This window comes from Suillus subaureus (genome assembly GCF_016647635.1).
Source record: "Suillus subaureus strain MN1 chromosome Unknown BJ212scaffold_3, whole genome shotgun sequence".
NCBI classification, from domain to species: domain Eukaryota; kingdom Fungi; phylum Basidiomycota; class Agaricomycetes; order Boletales; family Suillaceae; genus Suillus; species Suillus subaureus.
This window is the reverse complement of record NW_024538559.1, coordinates 1,291,465-1,306,328: the sequence shown is the minus strand read 5'-3', so window position 1 is coordinate 1,306,328 and position 14,864 is coordinate 1,291,465. Positions and strand designations below refer to the sequence as shown.

At 44.8% G+C, this 14,864-nt stretch overlaps 2 protein-coding genes across 2 annotated transcripts; one reads left to right on the top strand and one right to left on the bottom strand.

Annotated features, from left to right (window-relative positions):
• Positions 1–7,284: 7,284 nt before the first annotated feature.
• On the top strand, positions 7,285–8,513 carry BJ212DRAFT_1444438 (kinase-like domain-containing protein; the record flags this gene model as incomplete). The annotated part of the gene is made up of 6 exons (XM_041337960.1): positions 7,285–7,354; positions 7,417–7,421; positions 7,476–7,691; positions 7,746–7,814; positions 7,836–8,240; positions 8,436–8,513. The coding sequence occupies 6 exons, from the start codon at positions 7,285–7,287 to the stop codon at positions 8,511–8,513; spliced, it is 843 nt and encodes a 280-aa protein (XP_041198445.1).
• Positions 8,514–9,159: 646 nt separating this feature from the next.
• Positions 9,160–9,550, bottom strand: BJ212DRAFT_1295829 (uncharacterized protein; the record flags this gene model as incomplete). Its single annotated transcript, XM_041332363.1, has 2 exons — positions 9,160–9,465; positions 9,491–9,550. 2 exons carry the CDS (start codon positions 9,548–9,550, stop codon positions 9,160–9,162), a joined length of 366 nt encoding a protein of 121 aa, XP_041198444.1.
• Positions 9,551–14,864: the final 5,314 nt, after the last annotated feature.

Below are 14,864 nucleotides of genomic sequence, written 5' to 3'. Positions count from 1 at the left end.
GTGATTTGCATATATATATATATGGGATTGGTACCGTATGGAGGGACTTGCATGAGAGTGAGACGAGTCCATCTTGCGCAAAGGTCGCAGCATGGTGAATTCGAAAGGAAGAGGAGCAAAATCATTTCAAATTTCATGCAAGCGCTCAACCGTTTCAATTGTGAATCGGGTGGTTTCTTGTCTGGCGGCAATGTGGTTTTCCTAGACCTAATTCTGTTGTCCAATTCATCCCGGGACACTAAATAAATATCACGACGATACTCCTAAAGAAATACCACAACGAGACTGATAAAATCTATATGTAGTACAGTACTGTAGTTGATCATTTGGATCGTTTCCTGTGCTAAACGTCTCCGCCAGTCGATGCATCACCACCAGCCTGGAATGACATAGACGTCATGCCTGTTCCCTCGTCGGATATGGCCACGAGCTTAGCGTGATATTCGCGAACGCTGAGGATCAGACGTGGCCCCAGCACAAACATCTGCAATACCTGGGCAATTTGGAGAACAGCGGAATAAAGAGCCGATCCCACAGATGATGAGTACTGTATAAATGATGATGAGCAGAAGGACGCAAATGCTCAGTCGCAGGTTGGCGTACTATGATATTTGTAGACAGCGAGCCTAGTAGGGTGAAGCAAGCTACAACAGCAAAGCTAACACATGCGGAACATCAGCAAAACAAGATGATAGAATCCAATCCATCAAACTCACGCTACAAAGTAAAATGTGTGACTTTCGGTTAATACCGTAAAACAGTCCCTAATGGTCGATCCTGTCGAAGTTTGTCGCAGCTCACGGAAGTGTTTTATGACGATCCAGACTACAAGAACGAAAGCGAGGATCTCCCATATCGCGGTGGATATCATATTCTTGAAACCCAGATTTATCTGGTATATGTAATTTGTGAAAGTACACGTATGGTAGCCCAAAAGGATGTATTCTTCTGTTATCTGTCCATGAGTCTTATGTGCTAGAGAGTTTCGATGATTAAAGCTTACCCCCTGAAACACCAGTGTTTGCCATCACTGTGATCACGCCGGAGGCGATCGTGGAAGCCAGCAAGACTACAACGAGAAAAACGAGCATCTTTGTGGATCGTTGATACATGGCATATATCCGAATCATCATGATAACTTGCATGATATTTCAGTCAAGTCAATATCAGTAGTAAGGTACCACAGGTGAGCTCACCACCCAGCATAGCATTGACAACGACAGGCGTCCATGTCCATATGAGGTAAACGTTAAGGCCTAAAAACCCAGGTTACGGATGTACATTGATGCACTCGATACTTCGAATGAACTTACAGCTGTTGCAGTCAGTATGTCCAACATAACAAGGCGGCTGAGAATATCACTCACTCCTGTGTGAGGGTGCAGTTAACAAATGAATGGGAGGCATCAGTGTAGAAAACCCACTACGTCTGTTATCGAGACTGGGAAGAACCCTGCATGCCGCCAGTTAGAATAAACAAATATGGTGTATTTTGGAACCCAGAATACATACATAGTATGACGATCCTAGTTGTGAGATATGGCTTATTAGTACAGTGCAATGACCACTTGTTAGCCTCAAAACCTACACAGAATATAGTATTACAGTGTAGCGCACCTAGCATATGTTGGAGTCGACTCAGTACAACATGTCAACTGTATTCATAACACTGTAACGTACACAAACACAAAGGACTGTCATGAAGGACCAGGTTTGCATCTGCTCCGAATTAACTGCATTATCCACTCTGTTTCTAATTAGAACCTTGCTTACCCAGATCAGTTCGAACTGTTCAAAAATTCTTAGCGAGACAGCTGCGCCGACGACGTTAACTTACCTCTTGTCCGAATGTTAATGCTTAAATATCGTATAACTATTAATGATACCCTCGATCGGAAAGTATTATTTCGCTCACCCCAGTCGTATACCAACGTGGTAAATGATACAACTGCAACATCAGTCAGTGATGGTGAGATGCATCTTCATCCTACTTGCTCTCTACGGACCTATAAAATAGCTGGCAAGATTGTTACTACTGATAAATGGTAACCAAGAGGGATCATTTGAGACCACGGTCATGTCTGAATGGGGCGTATGGAATTTGTGCAGACATACCATTATCCAGCGCTTTTATAGCGACCAGTCTGGATATCTGTTCCTCGAGTGACAATCTTGATTGATCCCAGCAACTGTTGTCAATGAAATAATTGGAACAGGGAAGCAGTTCCATGATCAGAAGCTCGATCAAAGCAAACTTTGTGCATGATTGGGGGATTTCTAGATTTAAATAAATTGTACGAAATACTGTAGAGATACGAACCTAAGTGCGTATCTCTACAGTATTTGAAGGCGCTGAAAATCAGTCGGTGAAACAAATGATGTTCATCAGTGGTCACCTAATCATTAACCTAGCGTAGACAAACTGCTGCCAGAGCTTCATCAGAGATCAAACTGACGGCAACGCTGTCAAAAGGTATTTAGATTCAGATAGCTGAGTCAATGGCGTCTTCCTCACACGGAGGCATATCGATCATTATTCTGTTGCACCGTCCAATCATAACGTAGCAACGTACCACACTATAATTCTCGCAAGGCTATGCTTACTAGGAGGGAAATTCATCAAGATTGTATCAAAAAGCACCTTCATAAGTAAGGTTATATATAGCAGGTGTGCACACCCAATGCACAGTAGGCGTCTACCAACCAGACATTGATAATACTTACAACTCCTCGGTGGAATCCATCAAAGGTGTCCCAACTGCAAGCTCTCGACTGGCTTGATGTTGCACGAGTCGCATCGATCATGCGGAGCTTCATCATACGACCACACTGCTGTTAATGGGATGCAGGCATATGGCATGAGCTCTTTCTTCATGCTCTAATCATCAAGAATTTCACTTGCCTGAATAGTGTGATATATGCACTGTTCAAATATATTACTTGCATCCATGACGATGGTGTAGGGAGGCAGAAATGAGTTATACCAGTATTTCCATAATTCGTTAGCTCATACACATAGCAACTGTATGATTCATAAGGCATCTAACCTTCGAAGAGTGGCGCATCTAAAACGGCCGGTGGGAACGGCGGACTGGTGGGTATGCCTTACACCAGCGCGTTTGCAGACCCAGAGATGCGTTGGAAACACTGGGGGTCGCCTAGACTAGATAGTACTGTCCTCCTTAGAGTCCAACTCTCCATAGGACATGAAAATTGAATTTAAAAAAAATTACACCAGCGCCTCAGGAGCAGAGATAAGAATGGGCAGTGTGCCCAATCACCAGCGCACGGCCTGTTAATACCAACAAGGATCTCTCCGCTGGTCGCCCACATCTGACACATGATACAAGATAGCGAACTGCTTACCCGTCAATTACTGCATAGTATTGGTTTTTTTTCATCAGAAACCTTGCGCCATCCAATATTGGGTCCCCAAGGTCACGAGCAACGTGTAAGGATCGAGATTTGATGTGCGTGAATGGTTCAATGACTAGCTTTGCGTATATATAGGATTGGTACCGTATGGATGGACTTGCATGAGATTGAGACGAGTTAATCCACACTGCAGTACTCGCGCAAAGGTCGCAGCATGGTGAATTCGAAAGGAAGAGGAGCAAAATCATTTCAAATTTCATGCAAGCGCTTAACCGTTTCAATTGTGAATCGGGTGGTTTCTTGTCTGGCAGCAATGTGGTTTTCCTAGGCCTAATTCTGTTGTCCAATTCACTCCGGAATACTAGATAAATATCACGACGAAACTCCTAAAGAAATACCACAATGAGACTGATAAAATCTATATGCCCATGTAGTACAGTACCGTGATTGATCATTTGGATCGTTTCCTGTGCTAAACGTCTCCACCAGTCGACGCATCACCACCAGCCTGGAAAGACATAGACGTCATGCCTGTTCCCTCGTCGGACCTGCTCACGAGCTTAGCGTGATATTCGCGAATGCTGAGGATCAGACGCGGGCCAAGCACAAACATCTGCAACACCTTGGCAATTTGGAGAATAGCGGAATAAAGGGCACTTCCCACAGACAATGTGTACTGAAGGAGTGGTGATGAGCGGATAGACACAGATGCTTAGTCGCAGGTTGGCGCACCATGATATCTGAAGACGCTGAACCTAGGCTGAGGCAAGCTACAGCAGCAAAGCTAACACATGCGGAACTTCAGCGAAGCAAAATAATAATATCTAAACCACCAAACTCACACTACAAAGTAAAATGTGTGACTTTTAGTTAACACAGTAAAACAGTCCCCGATGGTCGATCCTGTTGGAGATTGCCACAGCTCACGGAAGTGTTTTATGACAATCCAGATTGCAAGAATAAAGGCAAGGATCTCCCATATAGCGATAGACATCACATTCTCGTAACCCAGACTTATCTGGTATGCGTCAGTTGTGTAAACACACATATGGTAGCCCAAAAGGATGTATTCTTCTGTTATCTGTCCATGAGTCTTATGTGCTAGAGGGTTTCGATGATTAAAGCTTACCCACTGAAATACCGGTGTTTGCCATGACCGTGATAACACTGGAGGTGATCGTGGAAGACAGCAAGACTACAACGAGAAAAATGAGCATCTTTCTCGAGTGTTGATACATGGCATATATCCGGATCGTCATGATGACTTGCATGATGTTTCAGCCAAGTCAGCATCAGTAAGGTACCACAGGTGGGCTCACCGCCCAGCATGGCATTGACGACAATAGGCGTCCATGCCCACATGAAGTAAACGATAAGGCCTGAAAACTCAGGTTACTGATGTGTGTTGATGGACCCGATGCTTCAAATGAACATACAGCTGTTGCAGTCATTATGTTCAATGTAAAAAGGCGATTGAAAATATCACTCACTCCTGTGTGGGAATGCAGTTAGTAATTGAATAGGAATGGGAGGCATCGGTGCAGAACACTTACTACGTCTGTTATGGAGACTGGGAGATACCCTACATGCTGTCAGTGAGAATAAATAAGCGCGGTGTATCTGGAGATACATACATAGTATGGTGATCCTAATTGTGAGATATGGCTTATCAGTACAGTGCAGTGTCGACTTGTGAGCCTTGCAAACTTACACAGAATATAGTATTCCAATGTAGCGCACCTGGCATATGTTGAAGCTGACTCAATACAACATGTCAATTGAATTCATGACATAACTTACACAAACATAGAGAATGGTCATGAACGACCAGCGTTGCATCTGTTCCAAGTCAACTGCACTGTTATCCAGTTCGCTTCTGGTATAGGACCTTGCTTACCAAAACTAGTTCGAACTGTTAAAACATTCTGAGTGAGACAGCTGCGCGGATGAAATCAACCTACCTCTCGTCCAAATGTTAATGCTTGAATCCCATATAAATATTAATGATACCCTCGGAAAGTATTATTTCACTCACCCCAATCGTATATCACCGCGGCAGAAGATACAACTGCAAAACCAGCCAATAATAGTGAGACATCACCATCTTCATTCCACTTGCTCTCTACGAACCCATAAAATAACCGGAATCATCATCATTAACGATAATCGGCAACAGAGTGAGATCATTTGAGACTACGGTCATATCTGGATGGAGCGTATGGAGTTTGTGCAGACATACCACCATCCAGCACTTTTATAGCGTCTGGATATCGATTCCTTGGGCGAGAATCTTGATTGATCACAGCAACTATTGTCGATGAAACAGTTAGAATGGGGAAGCAGTTCCATGATCAGAAGCCCTCGATCGAAGCAAAGGGCATGATTGGGGGATATTAGATTTTAATGAAACGCGTGAAATATTTGAAGGCGCTGAAAATCAGTTGGTACAGCAAGGGATGTTCCAGATCTCATACTGTTCGGCAGTTCTGCATCAGTCTCGTCAGTGGATCATTAGCCTAACATAGACAAACCGCCGCCAGGGCTCCGTTAGAGAGCAGACTGACAGGCAACTTCAAGAGGCACCTAGATCCAGACAGCTGGGAATAGCTGAGTCAATAGTGTCTTCGAGGCACCGAGGCATATTGATCACTATTCTGTTGCACCATCCAATCATAACGTAGAAACGTACTGCACTTTGATTCTCGCAAGGCTATGCGTAGGAGGGCAATCCATCAAGATTGGATAAAAAAAGCACCTTCAAAAGTAAGGTTATACATAGCCGATGTGCACGCCCAATGCACAGTGGGCGTCTACCAACTGGACATTGATAATACTTACAACTTCTCGGTGGAGTCCGTCGGAGGTGTTCTATCTGCTAGCTCTCGTCTGGCTTGATGTCGCATGAGCAGCATCGATCATGCGGAGCTTCATCATACGACCACACTGTTGTTGATAGGATGCAGGCCTACAGCATGAGCTCTTTCTTCACACTCTGATCATCAAGAATAGTGCGATATGTATTGTACTGTTCAAATATATTACTTGCTTCCGTGAGACGATGATGTAAGGAGACAGAAATGAACTACACCTGTGTTTCCATATTCGTTGTCTCGTACACATAAGCGTTTAAAACGGCTGGCAAGAACGGCAGACACGCCTCACACCAGGTCATTTGCGGATCTAGAGATGCGTCGGGGACACTGGGGGTCGCCTAGACTAGATAGTACTGTCCTCCTTAGAGTCCAACTCTCCATAGAACATGAGAATTGATTTTTTTTTAAATTACACCAGCGCCTCAAGAGCAGAGATAAGGATGGGCAATGTTCCCAATCATCAGTGCACAGCGTGTTAATATCAACAAGGATCTCTCCGCCGGTCGCCCACATCTGACACCTGATACAAGATAGCGAACTGCTTACCTGTCAATTACTGCAGTGTTGTTGTTTTTTGATCAGAGACCTTACGTTATCCGATGTCGGGTTCCCAAGGTCATGAACAACGCGTAAGGGTCGAAATTTGGTGTGTGTGAATGGTTCGATGACTAGCATATACTGGGTGACGCCTGACGGATCGTTAATGAGGAGGGGTTGAGACGAAGCAAGTGTGGTACTGTACTCAGTTTGTGTATGACTAGTGCTGAGGTGGCTCGGCTATGGCTGGTTCGGCTTCGGCTTTTATTGGTTATGCGGCAGTTTGGTTAGTAATAGACGGGCTCACATAATTTTTTGGTTCGGTTCACGTCAGCCAGCCATGTGAACCAACCTTAAGCCCATTATGTGTGAAAGGCAGCTTGAGCCGGCTTGAGCTGGATGAAACTCGCTTCAGCCAACTTGACCCCAACATGCATGCGACCTCGTCTGTTGGAATCTGACATTTTCCTGTCTAGCAATTCTAATATCTTACTGTACTATGAACAAGGTCCCTGCCCGAGTCAATGGCAGATTTAGGGTAGGAGACATGCTAGGATCTGGCTCATATGGTAAGTAATATGTTGTTGTACATGGTTTTTTTTTGAAATTGGGTGCACAATGCACATACTAGGTGTTGTGTACCATGCATGAAACATCATTAACAATGATGATCTTGCCATCAAACTCGAGCCTCTTGTCAACAACTCATCTTCTTTGGAGCATGAATATTGCATTTTGAAGCAACTTGAAGGTGGAGCTGGGATCCTGCATGTTGAGTGGTTTGGTAGAGAGGCAACATTTGATGCCCTTGTCCTCGACCTCCTTGGACCATCTTTACATGATCTCTTCCTTGCACAAAATCGAAAATTCACCCTTCATACCGTCCTGAATATTGGAGACCAATTGGTAAGTTGGTTTATGGTGGGTCCTGGCATTGGCAGATGCTAATTTATTTCCCAGCTCTCGTCTCTGGAGCATATCCATTCACACAACTACGTTCATGGTGATATCAAACTACAAAATACCCTTGTTGGTCGAGGCAATTTGTAGCAAACTGTTTTTATTGTTGATTTTGGTATTACCAAGGAGTACTGGAATACTGCCACCCAAGCCCACATGCCATTTCGCCATGGTGGACATCTTACTGGCACTCCTGCATTTGTGTCAATCAATAATCACCTGGGGGTTGTGCCTGGTTGTCATGACGATCTGGAGTCACTCATATACATGTTGATTTATTTCTTACATGGTTCCCTTCCATGGTTCAGTACTGAACATGAGAACCTCCCCAGCTCTTCCATACTGGCATGCAAGGTAGACACTACCATTGAAGTTTTATGCCTTGGCATTCCTTCTGAGATCACAACTATGCTCATTTACTCGTGCAATCTCGCATTCTCAGAAGATCCTGATTACAAGTATCTTCAATCATTGCTCCACCAAGCTTGTGCCACAGTACCTGCACCAGTCATGTGCCTGCTGGATTTTGGTCAGCCTGATCCTCTCATCACACATCCCCCTATGTCCCCCAAAGATCACTCAGTGGGCCAGGAGGACACTCCATGTCGACTGAAGACAACACCTCTCTGCAGATCAACTCGTCATATGTGAGTACTTTGCATTGATTCTTCACACACTTGCTAACTCAAGCCTTCAAGTCTGCGCCCACACAATGGTCGCCCCATGCCTGTAACTGCTGCCAAGACACCACATCATAAAAAGATTTAGTTTTGCACTATACCATTCAATCTTTCACTCTTTTGGTCCCCATGACTTGAGCAAATGTTTTATGTAGATCTGAGTTTGTGTATGTATGTCATTTATCATCATGTTGCATAGGGATTGGGGTGAGAACAACAAAAACATGGCTCTACAGGGGCTGTATGCTATACTACAGCCTGCAGCCCACAGGTACTGAGTTTATTAAAAGTCACATGATCACTTTTTGTTGTTTGCCCTGACAATATAAGCTGTCATTTTCATATCTCACCACAGGCAGTACAGAAAAGCTTTCCAAATTGCGGATGCATGAAGCAACCTCATGTCAATGTTGGGCTTTGTAACTTGTAAGCATGTCCCTTCAACTCTCATGATTGCACAATGCTCAATGATCGGAAATCTCCATCTTCTATTGCATGCAGGCTGCAGCATGACACAGGTATGGTCTTTCTCATATAGCAGGCTCCTAGCAGCTAATTCATACAATCAAAACTGCACAACATTTTAGGGTTGAAAAATCTCCTCAAGGTTCTAGCCACATATTATGTTGCTAACTGGTGGCTGCTGGCAGGAGACGCAATTATGTGTAGGCAGCCTTATTGTTCATGCCTGCAGGCTGCTGCATTACCATCAGGTGAGTCAGTGCTGTGCGCATTCACATGTTCTGGGGCTTGCAGAACAACAATATATATAGAACAGTAAATCCCTCATTAGACTCCCAACATGACAATGCCACCTCGTCAACGTCCTCAAAATGCACCCAAGGCTTCATCCCCTGCTGCCATAGCTTCCCCCATAAATACACCCCAGACTTTATCTCCTGCTGCTGTAGCTCCCCCAGTAAACACACCCCAGACTTCATCCCCTGCTGCTGTGGCTCCCCCCATTGCAACCTCCCTCGCTGCTGCTCCTTGTGTTGCAGTGACTGCAAATCTCCAGAACCCTTGCAGAACTCGATGGCCTACTACAAGGTGTCAAGAGAGTACAGCTCCTAGGGCTGGTCGTAGTGATGTGGCAGATGATGGCAAGTTCATCAATCTGGACATTGTTGTTGATGTTAATGAAGAGGAGGATGGCAGCCTACTAACCCCAGTAGAAGCAGCCCGCACAGGCCCCAGCCCACTTCAAACACACACAGGTGCTGATACAATGCAATCCAATCCCTTGGCAACAGGGCGTTGAGTAAAACAGCTAGGATCGGAGGTGCACCATTTTTTCACGAAAGACACAACATCGGAGCAGCGCATATGTACACCCTGTGTGTGAGTACTATCTCTAAGTCTTTTATGTTGCTCTTTCTCATGTCCTTCACTAGGGACATACAGCAAGAAGATCCGTCATACAATGTTGCTAAATATGGCTTGTCAACCACCACAGGCACTCTTCACAGTCATCTGCTCAAATTTCACCTGCAGGCTTATATAACTGCCCTTGAGCAACACAAACTGAAAGTTGGGGTGAAGGAAATTCATGACCTTCTTGATATAGGGTGGACTCTCGCACTGATAGGCCAAGAGCTTAATCAGAACCTGGATAAGTCTCTCAAGTTGTTTGGCTCCCCCCCCAGTGGTGGTCTTGTTTCACAAACTAGGACAGGAAGGTCGGCACCAGCAGACGAGATACCAGACTTCACCATTGAGGAGATGCACAGGCAACTCGTCAAGTTCATTGTAGCTGACAACCAAGTGAGTACTTATTTATTCTCTACAATTGTTATTAATAATTGTCTCTAGGCAATGAATTTAATGGAGTGCCCTGAGTTCCAACACTTACTTTGACTCCTATGGAAAGACCTATGAGAGTGTGACATTCCTCATCGCACAAAACTATGTGAGTTAATAGTTGAAGCACAGTATCAATATTTTGATATTTTAAAACAAGATCTGGCCATAAGTGTATCACTGTTTGATCTCACCAATTATCATTTGTTCATTTGTTCTGTCAGAATGCAGAAGGAAAGATATCGTGCACCACTGACCTCTGGTCAGACCTGAACCACCATCCATTCATTGCATTGACAGCTCACTGGATCGTCCTACAAGCATCAAAGCTTGTTTTGAAGGCCAGCCTTATAGCCTTTAGCTATATTCCTGGTTCTCATGACAGGGTGTCACTTGCCACAGTCATATTAGGGCTTCTGGATTGCGCAGCGGTGACAGACAAGGTCAGTCATTATGTGCACCATGTAACATTTTCTGACTTGGTATAGATTGGTCATTTTACTTTAGATAATGCAGGAAATAATCAGACTTGCATGGCTGAACTTTCTCATCTGCTATTGGAGTGTGGTATCAAGTTTGATCCCGTTGATCACCACATCCTGTGTTTCCCACACATCATCAACATATGTGTTCAGCACATCATGGACAGCTGCCATTCTGTGGATCTCGCAATAGCACCTGCTGAGTGGCAAGCTTGCAGTACTTCCATCAAAAGGGAGGAGTATTTGCAAGCTCTGCAACTTCAACCTGTCAAGCAGGGTAAGAAAATTGTGCGTGTGATTTGTGCATCAGGACAATGACACGAAGCCTTTTGGAATGCTATCTTGGTTGGCAACCAAGGAAATTTGTTCCCAGGAGGAAAGCTTCCAGTCATCAAGCTTCTATGTGACGAGCCTACTCAATGGGATTCAACATATGTCATGCTCAACTGTCTCCAAACACTTCACCCAGTAATATTTTGTCTCACATGTCATTCATTGCAAACTCACAGTGTCCCAGGCTATTGATTGCCACCTCACAACTCAAACTAGCTTATTTGAATTCAGGTTGGGTCCAATGGAGTGGATGGTCTTGCAAGACCTTGAAGTGATTTTAGAGGTTTGCATTGATATCACTGAAGCCCGTGATGTGCTCTAATCTATATCAGGTGTCCCATGCTTGCCAGCAATCAATGTCTAGTGAAAGTACCCTGATGCTGAGCGGCGCAGTCACTGCTTTAGAACGTTTGATGGAGCAGTGGGGAGGGATGGCCCAGATCGTCACACACTGTGCGCCTATGATTGCAGTAGGCTTAAGCTGGGCAGAGAAGTATGGTCACAAGATGAGCCAGACGAATGCATACACAATTGCAATGTGTGAGTTTGGTCTTGACTCTTGATACAATTTGATATCTCATGACATTTTGTATAGTTGTTGACCCTAGCTTGCATTTATCATGGATTGATGGTCACTGGAGTGAAGAGCATGCTCATACTGCCAGGGACTCTATCATGCAGCTGGTATGCCTACCTTGACTCAAACAGTGCGTCTTCCTGCTAATGTATCCTACAGCTGCAGGAGAACAGAGCTCACTCTACTCAATGTCCACCAGCAGAATTACCTGCTCACCAACCACACACTGCAACCTTGGGTGCACAAATTTATGGTATTCCTGATATCAACTTGCTGCCACATCACAACCTTGGTGTTCAAACGATTGAGGAGGAATTCAACGCATACAGTACATCCCATATCAGCCCTCAAGGAACCGACCCACTCACATTTTGGAATGTATGTTTTTTTATATTTAGTCACCTACTTCTAATCATTATTGATCACACATTGACCAGAGCTCAAGAACTCTTTTTCCCACTATCTACAGTCTTGCGATGGATTATCTGCCGATACAGCCTCTGCTGTTCCCTGCGAACATATTTTCTCATCGAGCAGTGAGACATGTACAACAAAATGCAATCGCCTCAGCCCTGCTATGATGGAGATTTTACACATGCTCAAGTTTATGCTGAAGAAAGAGCAACTCAACTTCATGAAGGGCTGGGTGGCATCGGAACAGGAAATGGAGTATCATACTCAAATACAGTGCTCACTGGAGTCAGATGACATGCACCAGGACAAATCTTTGTCGTCTGCTAGAAGTACCACCAACAGCAGCCATGATTCCATGTATGATGACCTTCTCAAAGCCATCACAGGAGATGAGTGTGATGGTATTCCTGATGTTCCTGCTCTCTTTGGCTGACATTTTTTCAACCTCCTTCATTACTATCGCAATTGTGTACCACTATGTAGTTTCCACTTACCTTTATCATTTTGCCCTCTTGCTGCTGTGTTGTTGCTCCTCTACATCTTTTGCTCCTATTTGTAACTCAAACTCTGCATCATGCTGCCTCCACATCTTCAAATCTGTTCTTGAGGTTGCGAAACTGTATGTGCGAGAGCAGCTCATTGGATCCCTGGACAAGTGCTTACAAAATGTCTTCCAGAACATACTCATATTAATTCGAGCTAGTTGAACAAAGGAGCAGCATATTTTATTTGAAGTGCAGAGCTGGCTTGAAGCTCTTAACCAGCCATAAACTGCAGGCTACTTTGGCTAGGCCGAGCTGTATATTACATAAGCCAAAGTCACGTGTCCAGCTCGGTTAAACATAGCTGTCGCCACGGCTGTAACCGATAATAAACCGGAGCCACAGCAACACTATGTATGACCCTCAATATTCGTCAGGTGTACCAATAAGTAGAAAAGTCCTTCAAGATGAGCACCAGAAATGTCCCCCTCGAATCGCACATAGTAGACGACAATTTTGGGATAGAGTGCAATTCGCGGCATTTTAGAATGATTGTACACGCATATGGTCAGCTCCTGCAATACTGGAACACAAGGTCAGATTTGTCGGCATCAGAGAAAATGAAGATAGAGACAAAAATTATTGATGAAAGGCTACATAAAGCTGCGTAGATTGGTGGTTGACTCATCTCCGTCATATCAGACTACCAATGAAAGCGGAACCCATCCTGATCGTTCGAGCTATATGTCGTAACAAAAAGCTATTGACTTCCAGCATGTATTGTAGACTTCCTCGCAGGACAGCATGCCCACAGCAACCTTCTTCCATTGTTGGAGGATGGGTATGGTTAGTTTTGAGGGGATGGAGGGATTTGCATGAGAGTAAGCTAGAAGAGGAATGTATATCGAGTCTTTCAAGGTTGAATTTATGTGCATGGAACTTGATGAGTGTGTCAGAGGATGAAGACTTGTCCAGCCAGCCTATTCACTCCAGCAACTAGCGCATAGTAGAGTCCTGTGGGAACAAAATCATCTCAAACTTTATGCTTCTCGGCCCTCGACACATCGGCCGGCAGTTTCTCTGGCAGGTTCAAGTTGGCTGAGTGACCAACTGACTTTTGAACACTCATTCATTCCGGTCATTATGGTGGAGCAGAGCAGCGCCAGCAGCGATGCTCGGCATGTTCTTTTTGGAGCTACAAATGGTAAAGCTTCATGAAGGACAAGCTGAGCAGCCCTGAGACCCACACTAATAGTCCCTGCCCGGTGGGGCCTCCTTACTCATTGCAAGGAATACATATGCACAGCAAAATGTTGAACGACGGATGCCAGCAGTCGAGATTAATATCAACATTGGTGAGGCACAAGTTCTTCGTATTGAACCTCAATACTCAATTTGTCATGCATAGCATCCACCCTTTACTGCCTAACAAAACCGGTTCTCTATAGTGGTCGAGTCTTTATTGAATGCGAACCATATACGTGGATATGAGGGGGCTTATTCGTTAGAACTCAAGGTTCTTTCCTTGTGATCCCCTGGAGTTCAAGTTCTGCAGGATTCTTCCTGCGACACAGTGCAGTGACCAGCGCTCTTCTGTTCACGCGGACTCAGACATCAAACAAGGGCATATCTATATGGATACTGGGACTGCGTTGGTTTTCTCCTATAGCTAGGTCCCGGTGCATTCTTCAAATTCCCTACTTTCATCAGATATCTTACTATCGGATCTCGCTCATTACCCAGGTTCCAATGAGCCCCAAACCGGAGCTAAGACTTGCAGAGGCATAGAGCTATCACACCCATCGATCATCGCATGATGAACCAGCTCTATCGAATACGTGTCACGACAATAACGATCTGGAAATCCCGGTCATGTGATATCGATATCAATAAAGTACATATACCGTCGGTGTATCGCGTTTCAGGCGGGAACACGAACTTTACACTCTTTAACTCCTCCCCAGCTCTCTCATCAGCCCTGATGTATGTATCTCTACCCGTCTGTTATATCGATGGTCTTTCATATTGACGTTGATGTTGAACATGTAGGAGTCCGGTGGAATGGGCTATGCCCGAAGACTCGCTATCGACTGACAACGAAGACCTGGAGGCTACTACTGCTTCTGCTACCTCTTGACGACTCTCTCCAGCTAACTCTGGCCTAAACACCGCCAGACTCTCCTCTACTCTCACCCTCTGCTTAGGGACCCCTACTCCACCGGTCCGTTTACCCTCCTCAGCCTTGCCATTCTGTCTGAACGAGCGCGTACATCCATGCCACGACAACCCTGTGCTGCCTCAAAAATGGGAAGTGGTCCTGACTTTGAATCCTCTATGTAAGTACTATTGAC